Source organism: Schistocerca nitens, chromosome 6 (genome assembly GCF_023898315.1).
Source record: "Schistocerca nitens isolate TAMUIC-IGC-003100 chromosome 6, iqSchNite1.1, whole genome shotgun sequence".
Taxonomy (NCBI): Eukaryota; Metazoa; Arthropoda; class Insecta; order Orthoptera; family Acrididae; genus Schistocerca; species Schistocerca nitens.
In genome coordinates, this window is record NC_064619.1 from 246,977,053 (window position 1) to 247,002,374 (window position 25,322).

The 25,322-nt window shown below is 39.5% G+C and overlaps 1 protein-coding gene across 3 annotated transcripts in view; it reads right to left on the reverse strand.

Moving 5' to 3' along the window:
* Positions 1-25,322, reverse strand: part of LOC126262383 (structural maintenance of chromosomes protein 6) — a 200,027-nt gene that overhangs the window by 17,530 nt on the left and 157,175 nt on the right. For all 3 annotated transcript variants that reach the window (XM_049958980.1, XM_049958981.1, XM_049958982.1), the window contains 3 exons: positions 18,012-18,125; positions 13,283-13,492; positions 10,799-10,929 (listed from right to left, as the gene is read on the reverse strand). In XM_049958980.1, coding sequence (XP_049814937.1) covers positions 10,799-10,929; positions 13,283-13,492; positions 18,012-18,125 — 455 coding nt within the window. The remainder of the gene's footprint in view (positions 1-10,798; positions 10,930-13,282; positions 13,493-18,011; positions 18,126-25,322) is intronic.

A 25,322-nucleotide genomic window follows, 5' to 3' on the forward strand; every position in this document is an offset into this window, starting at 1 on the left:
ATGGACATTTTCAGCTTGCCACATCCCACAAGAACCCACTACCAACACTCCAAATCCAGAGCCCAAACAACTCCGGAATACTGTTGTCAACCTTTCCACCAAAATCCTCAGCCCTGTAGAAGTTTCAGTCCTATTCAAATGCCTCATCTTTAGCCCTACACCCAAATTTAATCATGTTGGACTTGTCATGGACTTAATCTTCTTTTTCTGGTGCCTGCAATGGAAACACTTCTTTGCCATCAATCGCCCCAACCAAAGTCAACCTAATTCCAACAGTCACCATGCAACTGTGATCCCCCCCTCCCACCTAACTCCCCCTAGTCACCTCACAGGGACTCCTTACCTCCAACTTGACCTCACCATCTTTCCATAGGTCCCTTCCTAAGAACACCAACCTTTCAGCAGAGGATAGGACAGCCATACAAAGTCTCAAAACACATCCTAATCTAATCACCCTCCTACTGACAAAGGCTCCACCATTGCAGTGATGAGTTGCAGTGGCTACCAGGTGAAAGGTCTCTGCCAATTGCCTGACCTGTCACCCATAAACTTGCCAGAATGATCCCATCCAGAAGTCCAACATAACCTTCAATCACTGCTTAAAGCCACAGGCCCTTCCCAGAACCTCTCCCATGAATACATTTCCTTCCTCGTTCCTATGACACCCTGCACACTCACCTTCTACATGCTCCCCAAAATTAACAAACCCAATAACCATGGATGCCCCAATGTAGCTGGTTATTGTGCCCCCATGGAAAGGATTTCGGCCCTCACTGACCAACACCTCCAACCAACTATCTGTTATCTAGCCTCTCACATCAAAGTCTCCCTTCATCGACTCTCCAATGTCCCCACCCCTTTACCTCCCAGTTCCCTACTGGTCACTGTTGACGCCACTTCCCTAATTCCAATATCCCTCATGCCCATGGTCTTGCCGCTGTTGAACACTATTTCTTCCAACATCCTTCACACTCCAGATCCACAACTGTTTTCCTCTTTCACCTACCTAACTTCATCCTAACACACAACTACTTCTCCTTTGAAGGGAAGGTATACAAAAAAATCTGCAGCACAGCCATTGGCACCCGCAGGGCACTCTCCTATGCCAACCTGTTTATGGCCATTTAGAAGGAATCTTCCTAGCCACCCAGGACCCCAAACCCTTGGCCTGGTTCATGTTCACTGATGATATCCTCATGATCTGGAGTCAAGGGCAAGATACCCTATCCTCATTCCCTCAACACCTTGTCTCCCATATACTTCACCTGGTCCTCCTCAAGTCAGTGTGCCACCTTCCTGGACATTGACCTCCTCCTCCCTGATGGCTCCATCCACACCTCTATCGACATTAATCCCACCAATCACCGACAGTATCTACATTTTGACAGCTCTCATCCCTTCCACATCAAAATGTCCCTTCCATACAGCCTCACTGACTGGGGACTGCAAATCTACAGTGACAAGAAATCCATTTTCCAGTGTTCTGAAGGTCTCACCACGGCCTTCACAGAAAGGCACTACCCCTTAGGCCTAGTTCGCAAACGGACTTCCTGTTCCATTTACCCAAACACCTCCAATCCTCCCACCACCCCCAAGACCGAAGAGCTGGCTACCAAAGTGTGTGCCCGTTGTCACACAATATCACCCCAGTCTGGAACCACATACTCCATCACTGCTTTGATTATCTCTCATCATGCCCTAAAATGAGGGACATCCTACCCAAGATCCCTCCCACCCCTCCTAAAGTAGTGTTCCACCACCCACCCAACCTCCACAACATCCTAGTCCATCCCTATGCCACTCCCAATCTTAACCTCTTGTCACAAGGATCATATCCCTGGGGAAGACCTAGGTGCAAGACCTGTCCAATCCACTCACCCTGCCCTGCACTTCCTATTCCAGTCCTGTCACAGGCTTATCTTACCCCATCAAAGGCTGGGCCACCTGCAAAAGCGGCCATATTGTGTACCAGCTGTGTTGCAACCGTTGCACAGCTTTTTATTCTGGTATGACTACCAACCAGCTGTCCACTAGGATGGATAGCCACCGCCAAACTGTGGCCAGAAGCAAAGTAGACCACCCTGTAGAACAACATAACATTCTTTATTTCAATGGCCTTCACAACCCAAGTCATCTGAATCCTTCCCTTCACCACCAGCTTTTCTGAACTGCGCAGATGGGAGTTATCCTTACACCACATTCTTCAGTCCTGAAATTATCCCGGCCTCAAGCTACGGCAACCCATTCCCCCCGTTACCCTCCACCCAAGAGTATCCATCTGCTCCTCCTATCACCTCCTACCCTCTCACATTCTGACATCCTCTTTTGTGTGCCGCCCTCTGCCAATGTTCCTGCCTGTCCTTTCCCATTCCCTGTTCCCCTCCTTTTCCACTCTCCTCCTTTTTCACTGCCCATTCCTTCCCCTCTAATCCACCTCCTGATGCTGTGCCTGGCGGTCTCTAATCTCTGCACATCCTGCAGACACTGCTCTCCCCCCCCTCTCCCCCATCCAAACCCTGCTATTCCTCCCCTTCCCCGTCCCATTCCAAATTGTTATTCACGTGACAGTCGCATTCCTGTCAGAGCAGTTGGTGGTGACGGCTATGTGTGGCAGTGGCTATGTGTGAATAGGGTGTGCTCTCTTGTGCGAATGTATGTTTTCTCTGCTTCAGAAGGTTTTGGTCGATAGCTGCATGTGCATCAGTTTTTTTTTTTTTTTTTTTTTTTTTTTTTTTTTTTTTTTGTCGTGCCTATCTGCAACTCAATACGTCATTTTTACGGTGAGTAGCAATCTATCCTATTCCTTATATTGTTTCTCTTTTATTTAGTACACATAAATTTAAAAAAAGATCACTTATGTCATTCTATGTGTTTATTAGAGTATCACGTAAAAATATGAAGTAAATCTGTCAAGAACATTTTGAGATTTTTGGCAACAACATTAAACTACATATATATTTAAAAAATATTAAACCTATGTCTGTTGAACATTTATTACAGTATCGTGTAAAATTTTGAAGTAAATCGGTCATGAATTTTTGGAGATTTTTGGTAACAAAGTAAAACTCTGACTTGTCTTTATTAGTACTATAGATTTGAAATTATTAATGTCATGTTATGTTCTTACACTGTCAGAAGGAAAGCAATCTCTATATCAGTGTAAAAAAAGCTTCCATATTATACTTTTTATTGCCTAGATCACAATTAATAAATATTCTGTTTCCTAGTTTTAGCACAGTTATATAGCCATCTTCAGATCATCAGATATGTGAATAATAACACCCTCACAAAACAATAAGTACATTAGAATAAAAATCGTAACTGCAGAAACTGATAAAGTACGGCTTTTATTTTAGTGTACTTAGTCTTGCATGGGAGTGTCTTTTCTGCGAGTTTACCTCTGTGTTTTCAATGGCTAGATGCCAATATGCCACACATACGGCCTTCATAATTTACGTATCCAATGATCTGAAGATGGCAATATAACTTTTATGAACTAGTAATCAGGATATGTATCAACTGCAATCTGGGCAATAAAACTTATATTTTGGAAGTTTTTTCTATTCTATAATATGTTTTTTGTAATAATTTGCAAAATAACTAATTGTTTATTAATGTCTTTGGATATAAACTTGATACTGTTTAACATCGCTGTACTGCAACTTATTGGATTTTTGTGCCCTTTCTGAAGTAGTAGCTACAGAGTAGCAGTTGTTAAGTAGAAGTCATGGAATTGTTATCATCATGAAACTGTTAAGGAATTGTTATGCACAAATGAATGATTTACATCACAACGGAATCAGATTTGTGACATTATACTGAAATACAAGACACAAAATAAAAGGAATGATAAAAAAACAGAAACCAGCAGAGCAAACCCGATCGTCCTACCTAGACAATAAATTATTGTTTTCAGCAAGCCATGTTTTAAATGAGCCATATATTCGATGAAGAGCCACGAGAATCAGATGAGCATTTGAGTGGACATCGTTATCAGCAGAAACAAAACTGGTGTTCTATGGATTGGAGCATGGAATGTCAGATCCCTTAATTGGGCAGGTAGGTTAGAAAATTTAAATAGGGAAATGGATAGATTACAGTTAGATATAGTGGGAATTAGTGAAGTTCAGTGGCAGGATGAACAAGACTTCTTGTCAGGTGAATACAGGTTTATAAATACAAAATCAAATATGGGTAATGCAGGAGTAAGGTTAATAATGAATAACAAAATAGGAATGTGGACAAGCTACTATGATCAGCATAGTGAACGCATTATTGTAGACAAGATAGACATCAAGCCCACACCTACCGCAGTAGTGCAAGTTTATATGCCAACTAGTTCCGCACATGATGAAGAGATTGAAGAAATGTGTGATGCGATAAAAGAAAGAATTCAGATAGTTAAGGGACACAAAAATGTAATAGTCATGGGGGACTGGAATAAATATAGTAGGAAAAGGAAGAGAAGGAAAAGTAGTACGTGAATATGGACTGAGGGTAAGGAATTAAAGACCTTGCTGCCTGGTAGAACTTTGCACACAGCATAACTTAATCATAGATAACACTTGGTTTAAGAATCATAAAAGAAGGTCATATACATGGAAGACACCTGGAGACACTGGAAGGCTTCAGATAGATTACATAGTGGTAAGACAGAGATTTAGGAACCAGGTTTTAAATTGTAAGACATTTCCAGGGGCAGATGTGGACTCATACCACAATTTATTAGTTATGAACTGTGGACTAAAAATGAATAAATTGCAAAACGATAGAAATTTAAGGATGTGGGATCTGGATAAACTCAAAGAACCAGAGGCTGTAGACAGTTTCAGAGAGAGCATTATGGAATAATTGACAAGAACAGCAGGAAGAGATGCAGTAGAAGAAGAATGGGTAGCTTTGAGAGATGAAATAGTGAAGGCAACAGAGAATCAAGTAAGTAAAACAACAAGGGCTAGTAGAAATCCATGTGTAATGGAAGAGATATTGAATTTAATTGATGAAAGGAGAAAATACAAAAATGCACTAAGTGAACCAGATGAAAAGGAATATAAATGTCTCTCAAAAATGAGATCGACAGGAAGTCCAAAATGGCTAAGCAGGGATGGCTACAGGACAAATATAAAAGATTGTCGAAGCATGTATCACTACTTCCTAAAGGAAAATTGAAGAGACGTTTGGAGAAAAGACAACCATCTGTATGAATATCAAGAGCTCAGATGGAATACCAGTCCTAAGCAACGAAGGGAGAGCAGAAAGGTGGAAGGAGTAAATAGAGTGTCTATACAAGGGTGATGTAATTGAGGGCAATATTATGGAAAGGGAAGAGGATGTAGATGAAGATGAAATGGGAGATATGATACTGTGTGAAGACTTTGACAGAGCACTGAAAGACCTATGACAAAACAAGACCCCAGAAGTAGACAACATTCCATTAGAAGTACTGATAGCCTTGGGAGAGCCAGCTATGACAAAACTCTTCCATCTGGTATATGACAAAACTCTTCCATCTGGTAAGAAAGATGTTTTACACAGGCAAAATACCTTCAGATTTTAAGAAGGATATAATAATTCCAATCCCAAAGAAAGCAGGTGCTGACAGGTGTGAAAATTACTGAACTATCAGTTTAATAAGTAACGGTTGCAAAATACTAACACAAATTCTTGACAGACAAATGGAAAAAATGGTAGAAGCCAACCTTGGGGAAGATCAGTTTGGATTCCATCGAAATGTTGGAACACACGAGGCAATACTGATCCTACAACTTATCTTAGAAGATAAGTTAAGGAAAAGTAAACCTATGTTTGTAGCATTCGTAGACTTAGAAAACTTTTGACTATGTTGACTGGAATATTCTCCTTTAAATTCTGAAGTTGGCAGGAGTAAAATACAGGGAGCAAAACACTATTTACAATTTGTACAGAAACCAGATGGCAGTTGCAGTGGTTGAGAAGGCAGTGAGACAGAGTTGTAGCCTATCTCCGATGTTATTCAATCTGTATATTGAGCGAACAGTAAAGGAAACTAAAGAAAAATTTGGAGTAGGAATTAAAATCCATGGAGAAGCAATAAAAACTTTGATGTTTGCTGATGACATTGTAACTCTGTCTGTCTGGAAGAGCAGCTGAACGGAATGGACAGTGCCTAGAAAGGAAGATATAAGTTTTGCTATTTTGGAAGCAAAATAACTGATGACTGTCGAAGTAGAAGGGATATAAAACGTAGACTGTCTACGGCAAGGAAAGCGTTTCTGAAGAAGAGATATTTGTTAACATTGAGTATGGATTTAAGGGTCAGGAAGTCCTTGCTGAAAGTATTTGTATGGAATGTAGCCATGTATGGAAGTGAAACATGGATGATAACTAGTTTAGACAAGAGAATAGAAGTTTTTGAAATGGGGTTCTACAGAAGAATGCTCAAGATTAGAAGGGGAGATCATGTAACTAATGAAGAGGCACTGAATAGAATTGGGGAGAAGAGGAATTTGTGGCAGAACTTGACTAGAAGAAGGGATCGGTTGGTAGGCCACGTTCTGAGGCATCAAGAGATCACCAATTTAGTATTGGATGGCAGCATGGATGGTAAAAATCGTAGAGGGAGACCAAGGGCCAACTGCAACAATGCCAATTAAAAGTTAACTGCGGTCAAGTCAGCATTTAACCCTGATTAACTTGATATTTGGCTGCGGGATGCAGGTTGCAGTAGTTATTCAGAGATGAAGAGGCTTGCACAGGATAGAGTAGCATACAGAGCTGCATCAAACCAGTGTCTGGACTGAAGACAACAACAACAACAACAACAACTACTACTACTACTACAACAGAGAGGGGTTCAGAATATCCCCAACACCTTTCCTCTATTATCAAATTAACTATACCTTGATGCCTCAGGTTGTGTCCTACTAACCAATCCCTCCTGTTTCAAGTTGGGTCATCAATTTCTGTTTCACACAATTTCTGTACTTATTCCATCAACCCATCTAATCTTTAGCATTCTCCTATAGCACCACAATTTGAAAACTTTTAATATATTTGCAATTGTGAACATGGACAACCATCAGCTTAGAATGGAATGACAACAACGAAAATTTGTGCCGGACCAGGAATCGAATCTGGATATCTCCTTATTGCGAGCAGTGGCCTTACCATTTGATTATCCGTGCATGACTCACAGTCAGACCCAAACTTCCCTGTGGCATCAACCATGTATCTACAATGTGTACTTGTGCATCCATTATGTACATTCCCATTTAGGGAAGACATTTTACTTGAAAGTCGCTTGCCCAGTGTCGATGTGTACATTTAACGCATTTTATAAAAGATGGAGTCGCCACAGTGCCTCTTCCTTTGGACATACTTGCATAGGTACATTGCATAATAATTCAGAATAACACAGGCACTACAATATCATATTTAAAAAGCTTCTGCTTTCTTTTTGTCCGAATGTTTGTCATCCGGGTTCACTTTGGTACCAGCTACACTCCCGACAAACACCTTCAGAGAAGTCTACCTAATACTTAAATTTTAATAGAGGTTAGGCCCCGCTTCCACAATCAAAGAATTTGTCAAACTACTACGTTCGCCAAATATCTGACTTCGTGCAGCACTGTTTGACATTTTTGTCAAACACAGAGCATGTAGGAGAGAAATTTTGATTGATGGAAAATTTGACAAGATGATGGACTTTGCATGTGTTGATGTTTCTCCAGATATGTTTTGTGAAAAAGAGTTTATATTAATCTACCGCACTGTATTGTGAGTTTCCAGAACAATGAGAACTATTAACAAAGTTAAAAACTAAATAGCACTGGCAATTAGCAAACTAGTGAATAGTGGACATGTCAAATTTTCACAGCCATATAGTATGCACGTAAAAGTTAAGAAGAAAATCAATATTCTATACACAACATACAAATTGGAGAGGAAAATAAATAAATAAATATCGAAGCTCTCCAGTTCTTCCATGGTGCTGTATGCTATATGTTCCCATGTGATGAACTGTCATTAGAGGACCAAGAAGAAGAGAATAAATTTTCACATAGTTATATCTTCTTTTTCAATGTGAGGGCAAAGTAACTCTAAACAAGTTATTAAAAAGTTTTGTCCACTGCCAAAGCTGAGTGTGAGCATGTTGGAATGCCATGCAAGGGGCCCAGGTTCAATTCCTGGCTGGGGCGGAGGTTTTCTCCACCCGAGTGTTGCTTTCTTGATTTCATTCTCATCGACATGTAAGTCACCAAATTGGCCCCAACCAAAAAGACTTGCACTAAGTGGCTCGGTTCCCTGCAGCTGGAGCTCCTGGCCTAGCCACACATCTAATCATTAAAAGTTTCACTGTCTATTCAGAGAAAGTTGGTGTAATCATAAGGGCCCAAGTGTAAGATTTCCTTTAACAGGTTTTCACATATATATTTCTCCCTCACTTTAAACCATTCCCTAGACTAGAGCCTTCTTCTTCTCCCCCCCCCCCCCCCCTTTCTCCTCCTCCTCCTCTTCTAAACAGAGTGTCAGAGTCAATGCTAGATATGTTTTATGTGAATTTTAGCCAATCCCACTAATGTCAAAATACATATAAAAAAATGTCTGCTTCAAGAGTGAGGTTAAACTGACGAATTTACTGGTTCATGTGTGGGCTTGTTTGACAAATCTATGGATAGATAAGAGCAAAATTTGACAAGTTTGATCATCTATGGGGGACTTTAACAAATTCCTCTGTTTCAGAAATTCCTTTTTTGCTTTAATCGGTCTGTATTAATGTCCTCTTTACTGTGGCTGAAGTAAGTTTTTTGCTGTCCAAATGAAGACCTCATCTATTACTATTAGTGCCCCAGTTCCTAATCTAATTCCCTCAACATCGCCTGACACCTGACTCATTCCTTTACCCTTGTTTTCCTTTGGTTGATGTTCATCTTGTAATATCTCTCAAGACACTATCCATTCCATTCAACTGCTCTTTCTTGTCCTTTGCTGTCTCTGACAGAGTTACATAATCTGCAAACCTCAACTTTTTAATTTCTTTTTCCTGAACTGTCGGGGATAGGCTACAACCCTGTCTCACTCCCTTTTCAACCACTGTTTCATTTTAACATACTTCAACTCTTATAACTCTAATTTGGTTTTTGTACAAGTTGCAAATAATCTTTCACTCCCTGTATTTTATTTCTGCTGTCTTCAGAATTTCAAAGAGTGTATTTCAGTCAACACTGTCAAAAGCTGTATCTAGATCTACAAGTGCTATAAATGTACATCTGACTTTGTTCAACCAATCTTCTAATGTAATTCACAGGGTTAGTATTGGCTCATGTGTACCTATATTTCTCTGGAATCCACACTGATCTTTCCCAAGATATGTTTTTACCAGTTCTTTCACTCTTCTGCAAATAATTTGATCAATATTTTGCAACTATGACTTATTAAACTTACAGTTCAGTAATGTTCACATCTATCAGCACTTACCTTCTTTGGAAATGGAATTATTAGGTTCTTCTTAAGGTCTGAGGGTATTTTCTTAGTCTCATATAACATGCACACCAGTGGGTTAGTTTCGGTGGGGCTAGCTCCCCCGCAAACCTCCATAATTCTAATGGAAAGTGTGGTCTTTCCCACAGGCTTTGTTTCCACTTATGTCTTTCAGTGATGTGTCAAATTCTTTTCACAATATCACACTCCCATCTCATCTTCACCTGCTTCCTCTTCTCTTTCTATAATATTGTCTTCAAGTTTGTTCCATTTATACAGAGCCTCTTTCTACTCCTTCCAACTTTCAGCTTTCCCTTCTTTGCTTAGTACTGGCCTACCTTCTGAGCTCTTGATATTCATTCACATGGTTTTCTTTTCTCCAAAGGTCCCTCTAATTTTTCTATAAGAAGCATCTATATTTCTTCAACTTATGCATGTTTCTACAGTCTTGTATTTGTGTCCTAACAATTATTGCTCAGCAACTCTGAATTTACTGTCAATTTCATTTTTAAGTGTATTCCCATCGGCCTGCTTCACTGGTACATTTTTACATTTTATTCTTTTGTCAATTAAATCTAATACCTTCTGTGCTATCCAAGGACTGTAGCAGTCACCACTGCTTGGGACTGTAGGTGCCTGCAAAAGTGACAACTACATCAACGAAGCTGTGGAACTAGAAGTGGTAATTTCCCTTCAACACACTGCTGCAGCTTTATTCCAACAGGCCAATACTCATCTAAGGAATGGACAGAAAACTCTAAAGACATCTTCCCCACAAAACAGATACACCTTCTTCCTTGGCCAATCCATTCACCAAGCATGTCATACACAAAACCAATTTCCTCAACTGGCAATTACCTCTCCAGAAACAGAATTCAAGTTTGGACTATGACAGAAACTGCAGTGTGTCAAGCCTCAGACACATATTTAGTCTGCCTGATAAGGTGCACGATGTGTGGAGCAGCATGTAGTCACTTTAATAAAACACTGATTGTGGACAGATAGTATTTTCTTGCTCTGTACATTTTATCATTTGACAATGGATCATACATAACCAAAATTCTATTCAATTTTGATTATTCCTTCATGGTACAGAGAAATTTCCACATGCACTTTTGAGGAAATCACAAACTGTTTTAAATCACAGCTCAACTGAGTCTATGCTGAAAAAGATGTGTATCTATACAGGTATATAAAAAAGATTTCATTAGAATCACTAGAAAATATACCAGAATATGGGCACAAGGGTACCAAAATTCTTAAAGCAGCAATGAAGACTGGGAACCCACTATATCTGAAAAGAAAACAATAGTTTAATATTTATGAAACTAGAACTCACCAGTGAATGGTTAAATCTTTCCCCGTCTTCACAGATGACGTGTCTTGAGGAGTTAAAAATACATACTGGAATCCATTACTATTGGCATGGAACAGTAGCAAGTCCATAACAATCTGTCTGTTAACCTTGTCCTGTTGGAAAAGATTTGATGATAAAGTTATACACCAATTACAGAAACTGTTTACGTTTTGAAATATTATGAGAATTTCTCACACAATCCAAGCTTAATGGCTAACCCTAATGATTACCTAACCATTTATTTCGGCAATGCAGTGAAGTAGAAAAATATCAAATGTTGCACTCATAAACTACTACACATGTTAAAATGACAGCGAGGAGAATCCTAGTTGCTTTGTTCTACATAAATTAACAGTCAAGTAGCAGAGTTTTCTCAGATTGTCCATTATTGGACAGAACATTTGTTGGAAATGTATTAACAGCTGATCCTAAACTTTCATGTGAAGCTACAAACAGCTATAAACAGTGCATAAAATACATATACATAACTTAAGATTGACTTTATTATGAAAATGTGTGCAGTTATCTACAAAGTTTTAATCTTCTATTCCTATGACCAGAGACCTATTCTGAAAGACAACAGAGATTTACTTCCACTTTTGCCTTCTATTAGGCTCTCAGGACAGCATTGTCAACCATTCTAAAGCTGTACCGTCCAGTCCAGAGGCAGACAATGGATGATGGAAGTTAAGTACTTACATACTTCAACAATATTTCAAATTGCCAGACCAAAAGAGAAGACAATTTAAGCAACTTTGCGTAACAAATATTTATTTCCACTCCCCTCATGTTCTGTTTGTTAGTTCCATTTGTTGGTAAAACTTACTAGTTTTAAAAACTTATTAGTTTTAAAGTCAAATCATTTATTGTAGTTTTAAGTGAACCCCACATGAAAATACTTATTTACATGATCAAACAGCAAATTTGGCAGATGTTAGAGTAAATTCAAACATTAGTCCCATGTTTCTAAAAATGAGGGCATTGTAGTGTGGCCTGTCAGAGACTCAACAGTGCAGGAGAAGGCAGTATTTTGGTACACTATAAACTTATATGTCAATGACAACAGTTCTATAGTACATAAACACAAGATATGAACCTTGTCAATGTCTATACAACATAAAGCAACACTTTAAACAATCCCACCTTCTGGCAACATTTCCCAACAATCTACCAACATTTTAAATTGCTTAGTAATCAACATTTTCTCGATTACTGCTAGTATACTTCCCTAAGCCTACAAACGTTTCCAAAACTATATATTTTTTAGTGAGACTGCTTTTATACCAAACACATAGCTCTTTTGACAAATTAGATTCCATTTATTACTGGAAGTAACTTGCTTACATTGCTATCATCTATAACAGTATCTAACTCAATCTTATTCCTCCTGTTCATGGGGCCACCTTACAGATAGCTACTCAACCATGGAACGAGATATAACAAGAAACAGATCAATTTCGTTTAAACCATTATCCGATGAATTACATGAAACGTCATAAAAACAAGCACTTTTTCCTGTTCCTAAAAATAAATCATTCTATATTTTAGGACATAAGTGATGACTGGTAGTTATTTAATGTTAAAATTAGATACTGTCTTTTTACTCAGAGTTCATGTGTATTTCAACTAGTTTAAAGAAATAGTTCAATTTCCATGTTAAGAAATGAGAATACAGGTGTTTCGTGTTTGTGCACTGCCGACCTCAACGATTAAACCATACTGTGCACAGTATCATTGTGGTAGTAATGGCTGAACGCTGTGTTTCATTACTGGTAATGCGTATTTTTGTTACAAGAGTGCCACTATTGAAAATATAAATGCATTACGTGATTTAAATTTCAATTAGGCATCACAGTGTAAACTTAGCTTTTGGCAAACATTGCAATAGCAGAATTTCACTGGATTCTGTGTGGTGGTTGGAGGAACCTAAACAGACCCACAAAACAGTCATGAACCTTTCCTCCACAATCCTTAGCCTCAGTACCACATATGGAGGTACACAGAAAACGGTGGTCGAAAACACAAAAAAAGAAATATGGCACTCTGTAGCCAAAAACTTACATGTGCCATATTATTATGAGATTGGCATAAAGAAACATATTGTACTGTGAAGACAGCAATGTGTGTGTGTGTGTGTGTGTGTGTGTAAAGGGAGTGATGCATTGAATTTTCCTGTGTATGAATAATTTATAGCTTGTTTTGGACATGAAAAAAGAAAATGCCAAATTAATTCACAATATCACTTACGATCTTGGTACTAAATAAGAGCATATACTAGATACAATTAGTAGGACTTAGGTTGTAAAAACTGTTAAGGAAGGAGGGACTGTAAAAAAACACTATTACAAAAAGATTTAGAAATCAATCACAGTATCAAAGTGCTTTAAAAAACACATTAGCATGAGGTAAAATAATTGTAAGTTAAAATTGTGTTTATTCGACCCAATTTCCTGTATGGAGACTTACCATAAATACATCAAATTCATCCAAGAAATAAAATGGTGGTTCAGCAACAGCCCAGAGAGACAAAATTAAGCCCACAGTTGAAAATGATCTTTCACCACCAGACAATGATTTTACATCTTTACCAACCACTTGGTTTTCATCTTTACCAGTAGCAGATGGAGATGCTCTCACATACATTTTGCCGGCCACATCATCAACTTCAATTTTTCCCTAGAAATAGACATCTAATATTAGTATGAACTATGATGTGATGAAATACTTCAACCGAATAAATAACTACAGCTGTTCTACATAATTTTATTAGTGCACCAACATTTGAGTATAAAAGCAACAAAATAATATATGTGAATAATCTGTGCCATTGAATAATCCGCGCACCCTAATTTTAAGTGGGCGGGGAGGGGGAATAGAGGCTTTAATTTGTGTTTTATTCACAGAAAATATATTCTAACGTAATGATTCATCATCACTTTCATCATCATCACTAGAGAAAGAATGTGAAAGAATAATTGTTGTTGTAACCATCTTCCCATAGAGTGCCGACTCGGTTTCATCCAGTGAATTTATGAACCAGATATTTTTAAGAATTTTCCACCAGTGGTAGTGGAATGGAGTCTCAGGCTCATTTCACCCACTCACAAATCTGGGAGAAAACCACCCACCTGATTTTTCCGCTTTGTGCGAACTTGTGGTTTTCATTGGCCATCCATCGCGTGTGTCGCTGCTTAAGTGCAGCTTTGAATGATTTATACACACATCTAGTGGTTGCAGGCCAGATGCTAGGCCTCCAGGGATAATGACAAAGTCACTTTTCTCTGTTGTAGCTTGTCTCACACTTCCTCAGATATATGTCTGCAGAAGCTGTCCAGAACCAAAATATTACATAAATTCAGTAACACACCAGGCAGATGTTGCCAAACATGCATCATCCAGTCAACCACAAGGTCGCTGTTCAGCCATCCTCTTGGGTTTGATCTCACAATATGCGTTTCACTGATATTTTCAGAATAGTTTTCCTTTTAAATATCATGTAAGGTGGTAGCCTTTTTCCATCACCAGTACACACAACATCACTGTACACCTTTGCTTCTCACTGCCGCCAGTTCATATCATGACACTGGATTCCCCTTTCCTGCTCACGGTGATATCAAGTGGCATCTCAAAATAGATCACAATAGAATGGCACAAATCATTCATGTAGCAATAAAAATTCACTACCTTTTCCTCATAATTGCCTGGAAACCATTGAGCAATGATAGTTCTCCTCCGGAAGCCAAATCCATTTCGATTGGAAAATCTTTACAGATAGCTATGGTGAAACTGGTGATGCCTTCTTCCTTGGCAAAGCCAATGCTTTGAGGTGGCACATTTCACTAGTCACTAGGCATTCATATTGTCATTTATCATCCACATAATTGCAGACCCTTTTTTAGTGGTCCAGATGCTCAGCTTTCTGGCTGTGAAATGCCTGGTGATTATTGTTTGTTTCTTGAAGTCATATTTTGTTTTTTTGCCAGTCACAAATATGACTCTTGCTCACGTCGTACTTTCTTCCCATTACTCAGTTTCGAATATTCTCTGCCACAACAATTTTAAGATTTTCTGTAGCTGTGTAAGAGCGATAACAAGAACTTGTAGCCACAATTAACAAGTTAATACATGCTTCTAAAGCATCACAGACTGAGGCTGCAATAATGCTATAGTACAATGAGATCTATTTTGGTGGCGAAGCACCCCAGTATTTCGTCCTTTAATTTGAGAAAAAATATGCACTGATTAATTGCATATATATCTCCATACTTTATGAACAAGACAGTTTAGATCATGTTTTTTAACAATTAGTACTGGTTTCACCCAAATTAGTTATCTTTCACCTTCAGATTGAAAACTAAAACACAGAAGAACTGCTGGTCCCACCATTGTCAGCTGGTGTGTGTTGTTAGTGCTACCAGTAGCAGCAGTGAAGTCTTTGTGTACTTTAGTTTTAAATCTGAAGAGGTTTAATTTCACCGAAACCTGTAAGACAGTTAAAGAAGAACTTGATCTAGACTGCTTTATTCATAAAATAACTTGTTTCCTGCAACAAAATACTGCCCTTTTGTCACTTATTTTCACAACAAAAATTACTCCATGAAATGAGTTAGTATATTCTGCATATAGTTGAGTGCAATTTTCATAAGCAAACAGAAAATGTAAAACATAGTTAATGAAATGTTAGGATACTCACTGAAAGATTGTGACAGAAATAATTCTAAACATTAAAGATATGATAAACAAATGTAATGTTACTACTAAAACTAATTTGTATAGAATGGATAATAAAAAACAAGGTTGGGCACCAGAATGGTGGTATTCTGATTAACACCAACTGAACCCTTAAGTCCAGTCACTGGCTTTGACTCATTTACATAGGTTGGAACTACTTTACAGCCTCCACTCAGTAAACTCTATCAAAACCACAGAGCACATTACGCAAATCTTCATTACAACTACATGCAACTTGCTTCATTTGGTACAGCAGCAGGAAAATGTCAGTAGCAAAGTGTCACTTTCATAAATACTCTGTGATCAATGAAGTATGACACTCTGTACTCTTAATTAGAGCTATTTGTTCGTTGACATTTGTCATGTGCTACTACAGCATTTCCATGTCACACAGGCTCTCTGTTATGCCTCAGTTAAGGCTATGATAACAGGGAGTGGGCTTCCAAAATGGGCAAACTGCAACAGCCTGCAGTTAAATGAGCTGTTGGACAGTGCCCAATAATGATTTACATATTTATAGTGTGATTATAATTAAAGTTCCAGTTTCAAAACACTGTAGAAAAAGACCCACTGCTTGGAATGACAATAAATTTGAACAGCATATTATCAAAGAAGGGGGAAATGTCATGGAAAAAAATTAGAAAGTTCCCAGTAGATGGTGCTGTAAGCACCATAATGTAAATAGATTTGGCTACAAATTGCAGATAAATCACAATACAACAGCTATGGCATGAGCTACACATTAAACAAACTGTACTGTGCAATGAGCAAGACCGTTCAAGTTTGGCATTCAACATCTGTGGCACTGTTAGTTATGTAAGCCCATCCACCACAGCTAGGTCGTACCACAACAGATGGGAGAAATCGAGGAACAGCAAGTTCCACAATAGATCAGAGTGTCATAGGGGTCATGTTCAGAATGCACTGCACAATGTGTGCCTTCAATTCAGCTACACTTTCAATCAGAGCAACTAAACACAGCATCTTTCCAATAACAGCACATTAAGAAGTCACTCGGATTAATATCAGGTGATCTTGACGGCTAGGCTGTATCGAAATAATGGTTGACAACTCTAGCCATTTCCAAAATACCTCTGCAGCAGCTGCTTCGTTGGCTGTCCAATATGCAGAGGAACACAATCTTGCATAAAAATGCTTCTACGCACACATCTACACAAAGCAACTCTTGTACATGGGTAATTTTGTATGAATAGCAATGCAGGATATTTCGTAGAATGTTATGCACCTTTCTCACAGTTATGCCCAAAGTTCAGGCAGCTTCTCATGCACTGTTTTATGTTTGCACATCACCGCTCGACCCCCTCCTCCAATGCTGTGATCACATTGTCTTCAAAAGAGCCTATCTTTTTTAATTATGTAATCATTTTCTCCAGACCCCCATTAAAAGACATTCTGGATGATTGTAAGTTTGGTATATCATCAATAAGAGGGGGCAGCTCATGGAGTTCACACACACAGTCTGGAGTCATGATGACACTTTGTCAAAAGTTAATGGAATTTTCTGTTATGTGGGTCGTTGTGACATGCACCAACTGAATGCACATGAGAGGTTGTGTTTCCTTGTTTTTATTTATTGTTTCCGACCAGGAACTTCCAACATTGAAAAATTTAACATTTTTTAAGCAAATAATTTATTGAGAAGAGAGTGGTATGACTCACATCGTGTAAAATCTTGTAATGTAAACAGCATCCTTATTCTTCACTTGATAGAGAAATGCTTCTATCTATGGAGCACACAACCATTCAGAATTGGCATTACACTGAAATGTGGAGGGTCTTGGTCACAAATCAATGTAATGATATGTTTTGATACATCATCATCAAGACATAAAACGAAGTACAGAAATGAGCAATACAAAAGTGGAACATGTGGAGCCAGGTGCACTGAATGCTAGATACCACATTGCCTACTTCATGATGCCCTGGATGTTGCACATGGTTCCACATATATGAGAGCTGTATTCTCAGTACCTCATGTGCCGTTCTATATCTGACGATGACATATCAAAATGTGTTAATAAATCAGTTTGTGACCAAGACCTTACATAATTCATTGTTTGCCGATGATCATTACCAACAGCAGTAGCAGCAGCCACCATTTGGCATTCACTGTCGTATAACTTGAAACAACAAATTTTTATGAACATCAACTGCGGAATAATAATTACTATGTCTCTTTTATTAGCGATCCTTATCAGTAGAAATTTAAGTGGAAAAAAGGGGGGGAAAGGTGGGTGGGAGGGTGTAAAGCACATTCAGAATCACCAGAAATGAGAAACAGACCTCAGTGCTTACACATGATAAGTAATGGATTGTAGCATAACAGATTATCTGAACAATGAAAATTCTCTGCACTGTTTTTAAACCATAATCAACACAACAACAGGTTTTCGTCTTCTCTGCTTACAACAAAACAAGTAGAGCACAGCAAATGAACACTCACAGTATATTTCCGTGTGAGAAGAATCCCATAAAAGAAGCACTGCACTCTGATGATAACGTACTTCTTCAGCCAGTCTAGGAAGAAATTGCGAGATTCAATAATAGCTGGAAACCTCTGGAACAAATAAAATACTATCTCAGTAAACAGTACATAAATATGATTAAAAAACACCATTTAAAATAATAATATTATGAAAAGGATAATTGTTATCACCATGTAGTGCAGATGCTGAGTTACAGACAGGCACAACGAAAAGACTGTCAGGAAGTGAGCATTTGGTCAACAAGGCCTTCGTCAACAATAGAAACACACACACACACACACACACACACACACACACACACGCATATCAACATGCATGCATGCACACACACCACACACACACACGCACGCACGCACACACACACACACACGCGCGCACACACACACACACACATACACACACACACGTGACCACAGTCTGTGGCGGCTAAGGCAAGACCATATGTGTGTGAGTCGTGTTTGCATGAGCATGTGTGTCTGTGTGATGTCTATTTTCAAGGAAGGCCTTGTTGGATGAAAGCTCACTTTCTGACAGTCTTTTCTTTGTGCCTATCTGTGACTCAGCATCTCCGCTATATGGTGAGTAGCAACTATCCTTTTCATAATATTGTTACATTCCATCCTGGATTTTCCATTTTATATTTAAAATAATGAAACATTGTAGTAGAAAAGCATGGAAGAGCACAAAAAACAATAAAAACAAAGGTCGAGATAGGTAATTTGGTATTAGGAAGAAGGGATTATTCTAAGAAAAACATTTAAGTTGCTGTATTAGGAACCAACATGTCGAAACAAAAGTAACTGAGAAATGCACTCTTCCTTTAATTTTACGCATTGTGTGAATCTGTGCCGTGCCTTTTGATGAAATGAAGTTCTGGGGTATGAAGTCCACCTTCAGTCACATTGCATTTCTACATCATTATATATACTCTGCAAGTCACCATAAAATGCTTGATGGGGCATATATCTTGTACCACTACTAGTCACTGCCTTTTCTGTTCCACTTGTCTTGCAAATGGAATGAGAGAAAAACGACTATCTACATGGCCTATGTACAAGCCCTAATTTCTCATGTTGTCTTTGCAGTCCTCATGCAAAATGTATGTTGGCAGCAGTACAATCATTCTGCAGTCAGCTGCAAATGCTGGTTCTCTAAATTTTTCACAGCAAGAACGTCACCTTCCCTCCAGTGATTCCCATTTGAATTCACAAAGTATATCCACAATGCTCACATTCTATTGAACCTAATGGTAACACAAATCTAGCAGCGCACCTCACAACTGCTTCAAGATTTTCATTTAATCTGACTTGGTGGGAATCCCAAACACTCAAATACTACTCAAGAAAGGTTCCCACTACTGTCCTGCACACGGTCCTCTTCATAGATGAGCCAAATGTTCCTAAAATTCTCTCAATAAACCGGTCACACATTTGTATTTCCCACTTCTGTCCTGTTCGCTGCATCAAGCAGCACACCACTAGTACTGTATTCAAACATTACAAGATAGTTTTTGGTACACATCTGCATTAACTTAAATTTTGTATAGTTAGAGCAAGCCGCCATTCATCACACCAAATACGAATTCTGCCTAAGTTATCTTATATTTTTCCACATTCATTCAATGGTGATACTTTCATATACTACAGCATCATCAGCAAACAGTTGCACACTGCAGTTCACACTATCTGTCAGAGCATTCACCCTTATAGAGAACAAGAGGGATCCTATCACACACCCTTGGGGCACTCCTGACAATACCTTTGTCTCCGATGAACACTTGCCCTTGAGGACAACATACAGGACTCTATTACCTAAGAAGCCTCCAAGCCACTCACATATCTGGAAATCTATCTTGTACAGTTGGACCTCCATTAACAGTCTGCAATGAGGCACCGTGTTGCACGTTTTTCAGAAAGCTAGGAATACAGAATGTGCTTGTTGCTCTTCATCCATGGTCCGCAGGATATCATGTGAGAAAAGGGCAAGCTTAGTTTTATAGTCTGTAGCTTAATAATAAAGGTATGTGTTAGCAGACTTACAAATGTATTGCTTGCTCTGCAAAAAATATTTTATATGAAATATTACTGAGTAGCATTCACATAAATGGCATAAAAGACAATGATGAGCCAAAACATTATGCCATGTGTTTAACAGTGTGTTGGTCCACTACAGAATGCAAGAAAACAGTGGTCCTGCATGTCATGAATTCAACAAGTCCTTGGTAGTTTTCAGAGGTCTGTAGTACTGGATGATTATGCACAGGTCACATAATTCCTGTTAGTTAGGGGCCAGTGTTTTCTGAGCATGAAGCTTGTGCTGATAGCATCCTAGATGTGTTCCATCAGGTTCAGACCAGGCAAATTTTGTGGCCACGACATTAACGTGAATTCACTATCGTGCTCCTCAAATCACAGTAGTGTGACTCTGGCCTTGTGACATGGAAAGTTTTCAAGCTGAAAGACATCGCTGCAGTGGGGGAATATATCAAGTATGAAGGGACGCAAATGATCTGCAATAATGTTCCCTTATTCCACAGCTGTCATGGTGCCTTCAACTACTAGCACAGGTCCCAAAGAATCAGTAGTCCTTCACAGCATAATATTGCATGTGTCCAGGGAGCACTTCAAATTTTGAGCAGCTGATTGATAGTTTCATGCTGAATAATGGCGTTTGTTGCTTCTAAGCCCACTAGTTCTCATACACAACTGAAATTAAAAGGAGCCAGTAGCAAAACTAACATTGTGGTAATAACTGGTATTGTTATTGAGCTTTAGTGATGTAGTGGATCACAGGAAATTATTTTTTTTTATTACTCGTGAATGGGCGCCCACAGGGTAAAGGACTGCAGGCTGTGATAATACCTGGGACCCTAACCTACACAACTGCATATGTTGTTTCAAAGAGTCTCATTGTAAGGGAAGCAATATCAAGAATTCCTACAATCAAGAACAGCAATTTTACACATACAATCAAAATTATTACTTTAAAGTATCAAAAGCAGAAAACAGTCTCTGTCACAAGTGTTTTATTATTAACGACAAGTTTTGCACAGTTAGCGCGTCTTCAGATAATCTGTAATTAGTAATGACGAATCTCGTTACATCACAGTTTATTTGCAAACCTATCTAGCACTAATCAATGGGATAGCTAATATCAGAGACATATTTTGGACAAACAAGTGATGTTAAAATATGGTTTCAGGAGCACTTTCTTGCAAAAAGGGCACTGTAAAGAATAACTCTTCTTTCGCTGAACATATTAGCGCTTATGGCCATTGTGAAAGCATGCTCAAGTCTCCCCAAATCCTACATGTAGCACCTAATGGGAAAGAATTAACCCTGAAAGAGTTTGAGATAAGCAAATCTCTCAACTCAGAAAACTAAGCCTTAATGATCGATCAACTGGTCAAATTGGTCAAAACCAAATTTTTTGTGATACTATGATGTTAGCTTTGTCAAAATATAAATAGTTTCTTCTCTTCTTTTTTGTGACTGTTGGGTCTGCTCATCATTTTTGCTGCATTTGTCTTCTACCACCATGGCCTCATATTCAATTTCCAGATTACCTCAATATTTTTTAAGCTTTTGTGTTTTTTAACTCTCCTTTCCATACTGTGTTTTTTAACTTCCTGCCTTCCACGTGTTTACCATCTCCTTCCTTCTCATCCCGTCTGGTAATATCCCCTAATTGGGGCAATTTTTTCAAACTCTCTCCATTTCCTAAAACCCAGTAGTCCTTTTCCTTCACCTCTCTTCCATACTCTTAAATCCTTTTGCCAGAAGAAAGAGGCACTCGCTCAGAAAGCTTGAAAATGTCAGTACCTTTATATTTGTTTTCTCCTGCCGCCACTTTATGAGTAGATTTTTGATCTATGCAATTATTTTATATTTTCAAAAAAGAAATCAATTTAGAAAGAAGAAGGGTAATTGGGCTTTGTGATTGCATCCTTTTTTATGCAACAAGATTTCCAGTTCACAGGTGTACTGCCGGTCCATAGTGTCCAACGGGCACAATATTTCGGCAATCAGACATGTCGCCATCGTCAGGTGCTCTGACGAACTGAGCTCCTGAGTGCGGGCGGCCGTCTTAAATCCCCTCCCCCCTCGCAAGGCATTCTCTCCGCGGTCCGTGCCCACAAGTCAGCAGTTGTTGAGATGCTGTCGTCGGCGTCTATGGTGGCGTCGGTGTAATTGCCTCATCCATCCTAGTTGCCCATTCGTTTCCTTTGCTGAGTGTCTTTTTAATTAGACTCAATGCTGGTTCCCATGCCCTGCTGAGGTTGTAGCCACAATCTCGGTTGATGAGTCCGCCCTGGAACAAATTTTGATAGCCTCTCTAATGACGCTGTCCCAGTGTTTAGATGTCTGTGCCAAGACTCTGGAATGTTGGTAGTCCATTTCGTGATTTTCAAACAAACAGTGCTCTGTGACCGTCGACTTGTTGGGGTACCCTAGTCGAGTGTGCCTCTGATGTTCTCGGCAATGATCTTCGATGGTGCGCATTGTCTGTCCAATATAAATCTTCCCACATTGACACAGAATCTGGTATACACCGGCCTTCCGCAAACCGAGATCGTCTTTGACACTTCCCAATAATGCTCATGTTTTATTTGGTGGGTAAAAGACAGTTCCTACTCAGTGTTTCCTCAATATTCGTCCTAGTTTCCCCGATAGTGCGCCAGTATACGGTATATAGGCAGTGGCTATCTCTCTCTCCCTGACTTCTTCCATCTTCGCGTACTGTACTGTAGAGGTGGGGTGGAGAGCACGTCTGATCTGTCATTCCGATTACCCGTTTGTTTTCTACGTTATGTGGATGACACATTCGTGATCTGGCCCTATGGAAGGGACAAGCTCCTAGACTTCCTTACACATCTAAACTCCACACGTCCGAACATAAAATTCACTATGGAGACCGAAGCAGGAGGAGGATTACCATTCCTGGACGTCATGGTCAGAAGAAGAGCGGATGGCACCTTGGGCCATGGGGTATACAGGAAGAAAACGCACACCAACCTGTATTTGCATGCGGATAGCTGCCACCACCCTGAGCAGTGGAATGGGGTGCTAAAAACACTGGTGCACAGTGCGCACACCATCTCTGATGCAGAGAGTCTGCTCCAAGAGCTGGAACACCTCAAAATTGTATTCTGGAAAAACGGGTACTCGGAATGGCAGATGAGACTCGCTATCCGCCCCACCTCTACAGTACAGTGTGTGGAGAAAGAGATAGCCACTGCCTATATACCGTATACTGGCGCACTATCGGGGAAAATAGGACGAATATTGAGGAAAAACTGAGTAGGAACTGTCTTTTGCTCACCAAATACAATACGGGCATTATTGGGAAGTGTCAAAGACGATCTCGGTTTGCAGAAGGCTGGCATATACCAAATTCCGTGTCAATGTGGGAAGACTTATATTGGACAGACAGTGCGCACCATTGAAGATCGTTGCCGAGAACATCAGGGGCACACTCGACTTTGGTACCCCAACAAGTCGGTGGTCGCAGAGCACTTTTTGCTTGAATATCACGAAATGGACTACCAACATGCTTGAATATCACGAAATGGACTACCAACATACCACGGTCTTGGCACAGATATCTAAATACTGGGACTGCGTCGTTAGGGAGGCTATCGAAATTCGTACTTGGGGCGGACTCATCAACCAAGATTGCGGCTACAACCTCAGCACGGCATGGGAACCAGCATTGAGTCTAATTAAAAAGACGTTCAGCAAAGGAAACGAACGGGTGACTAGGACAGATAAAGCAATTACACCGACGCCACCACAGACGCCGACGCCAGCATCTCAACGACCGCTGATGCATGGGTGCGGACCACGGAGAGAACGCCTCGTGAGGGGAGTGGATTTAAGACGGCCACCCACGCTCAAGAGCTCAGTTCGTCAGCACACCTGACGATGGTGACATGTCTGATCGCCGAAATATTGTGCTCGTTGGACACTATGGACCGGCGGTACACCCGTGGACTGTTCGAGCAAGAAATACGCTGGGAGAAACTGAAGAATCATAAAATTTCCAGTATTTCATATAAGCAATTGGTCTGAGAAATGCTAAAATCGATACCAGTTACAACTTGACTGGTGATCACCCAGTTTTTAGCTACTGGTAATTCATACAGAAGTTTAATGTCTCCCTTTAAAGTTCATTATTCTTCAATAAGCCTCATGGTACCAGATGTATGCAATGATTTGGGAGGACTGAAAGATTTTTCTATGGGAAATTTTCAATAAGAGGACAATTTTTGTTCACCAGCACACACCACTGTTTACACTATCAATTCCTGCTTCTGGTATGTCTCAAGACAGTATGAAACTCATGCCATCAAATGCAAATCGTGTGGGTGAAAAGTCACCTGCACTTCCACTCTTCACTCCAAGTTCACCTGCAACAGTTTGTCAATTGTTTTTTCAGATGCAATTTCTGTACATATTACTTTTGACATCGCATAGCTCTGTTTGTAGGTGAATCACATTTACAAAATTCATTGCTCTCTGGTTTTTCCACTTCTCCATTGCTGCACACAACAAACAACTATTAAACACATGGCTATGTGCAGGCACGCAAACTTTCGAACAAAAGCAAAACAATATTATTTTTGCTCAGACACGGACTGTAGTGCTGTTAGTGAGATGAGGAGGAAGCAAAGGTAAGAGCGAGGGAGAAGCATTTACAGGCAAGGAGCAGGACAGATATTGCCCCGCAATATGAAATATTCTCCACCCTTGGTGGACAAGACCAGAAACCTCTTGGCAACTACCTGCATCAGCAATATCATCCAGCCATACCACAAAATTGCGATCTATTGCAGCCACACTGCAGCAATGCTGATGGCCACACTATTGCGGCCAAGTATTGTCATAAAATATGCCTCATCCAAACACATCTTCCGTCGTTAAAGAAACTGTTAAACTGAACATGACACAAAATGTTTTTTAACAATCCTAAATGAGAGATAAAATCAGTAACAAATGGGTAAGGTTTTGAGGTTTATCACCATGGGAAGTAAGACCACATTTTAATTTATATGCTTTTTATCAACTGTTCTCAAAAAGTTATTTAAATTTAAGTACATCTGAATACATGATGCTAACATGCAAGACCTCAACTCATGAATAAAATATTTGAAAAGATTAATTATTGCGAACAGTCTATGTAAAATCTTTGGATTACATCCACCGACTCCAGATTAGTTCCCAACAGTGATAGACTGCCCAAAAGTCAATATTCCAATTTTCCATTTA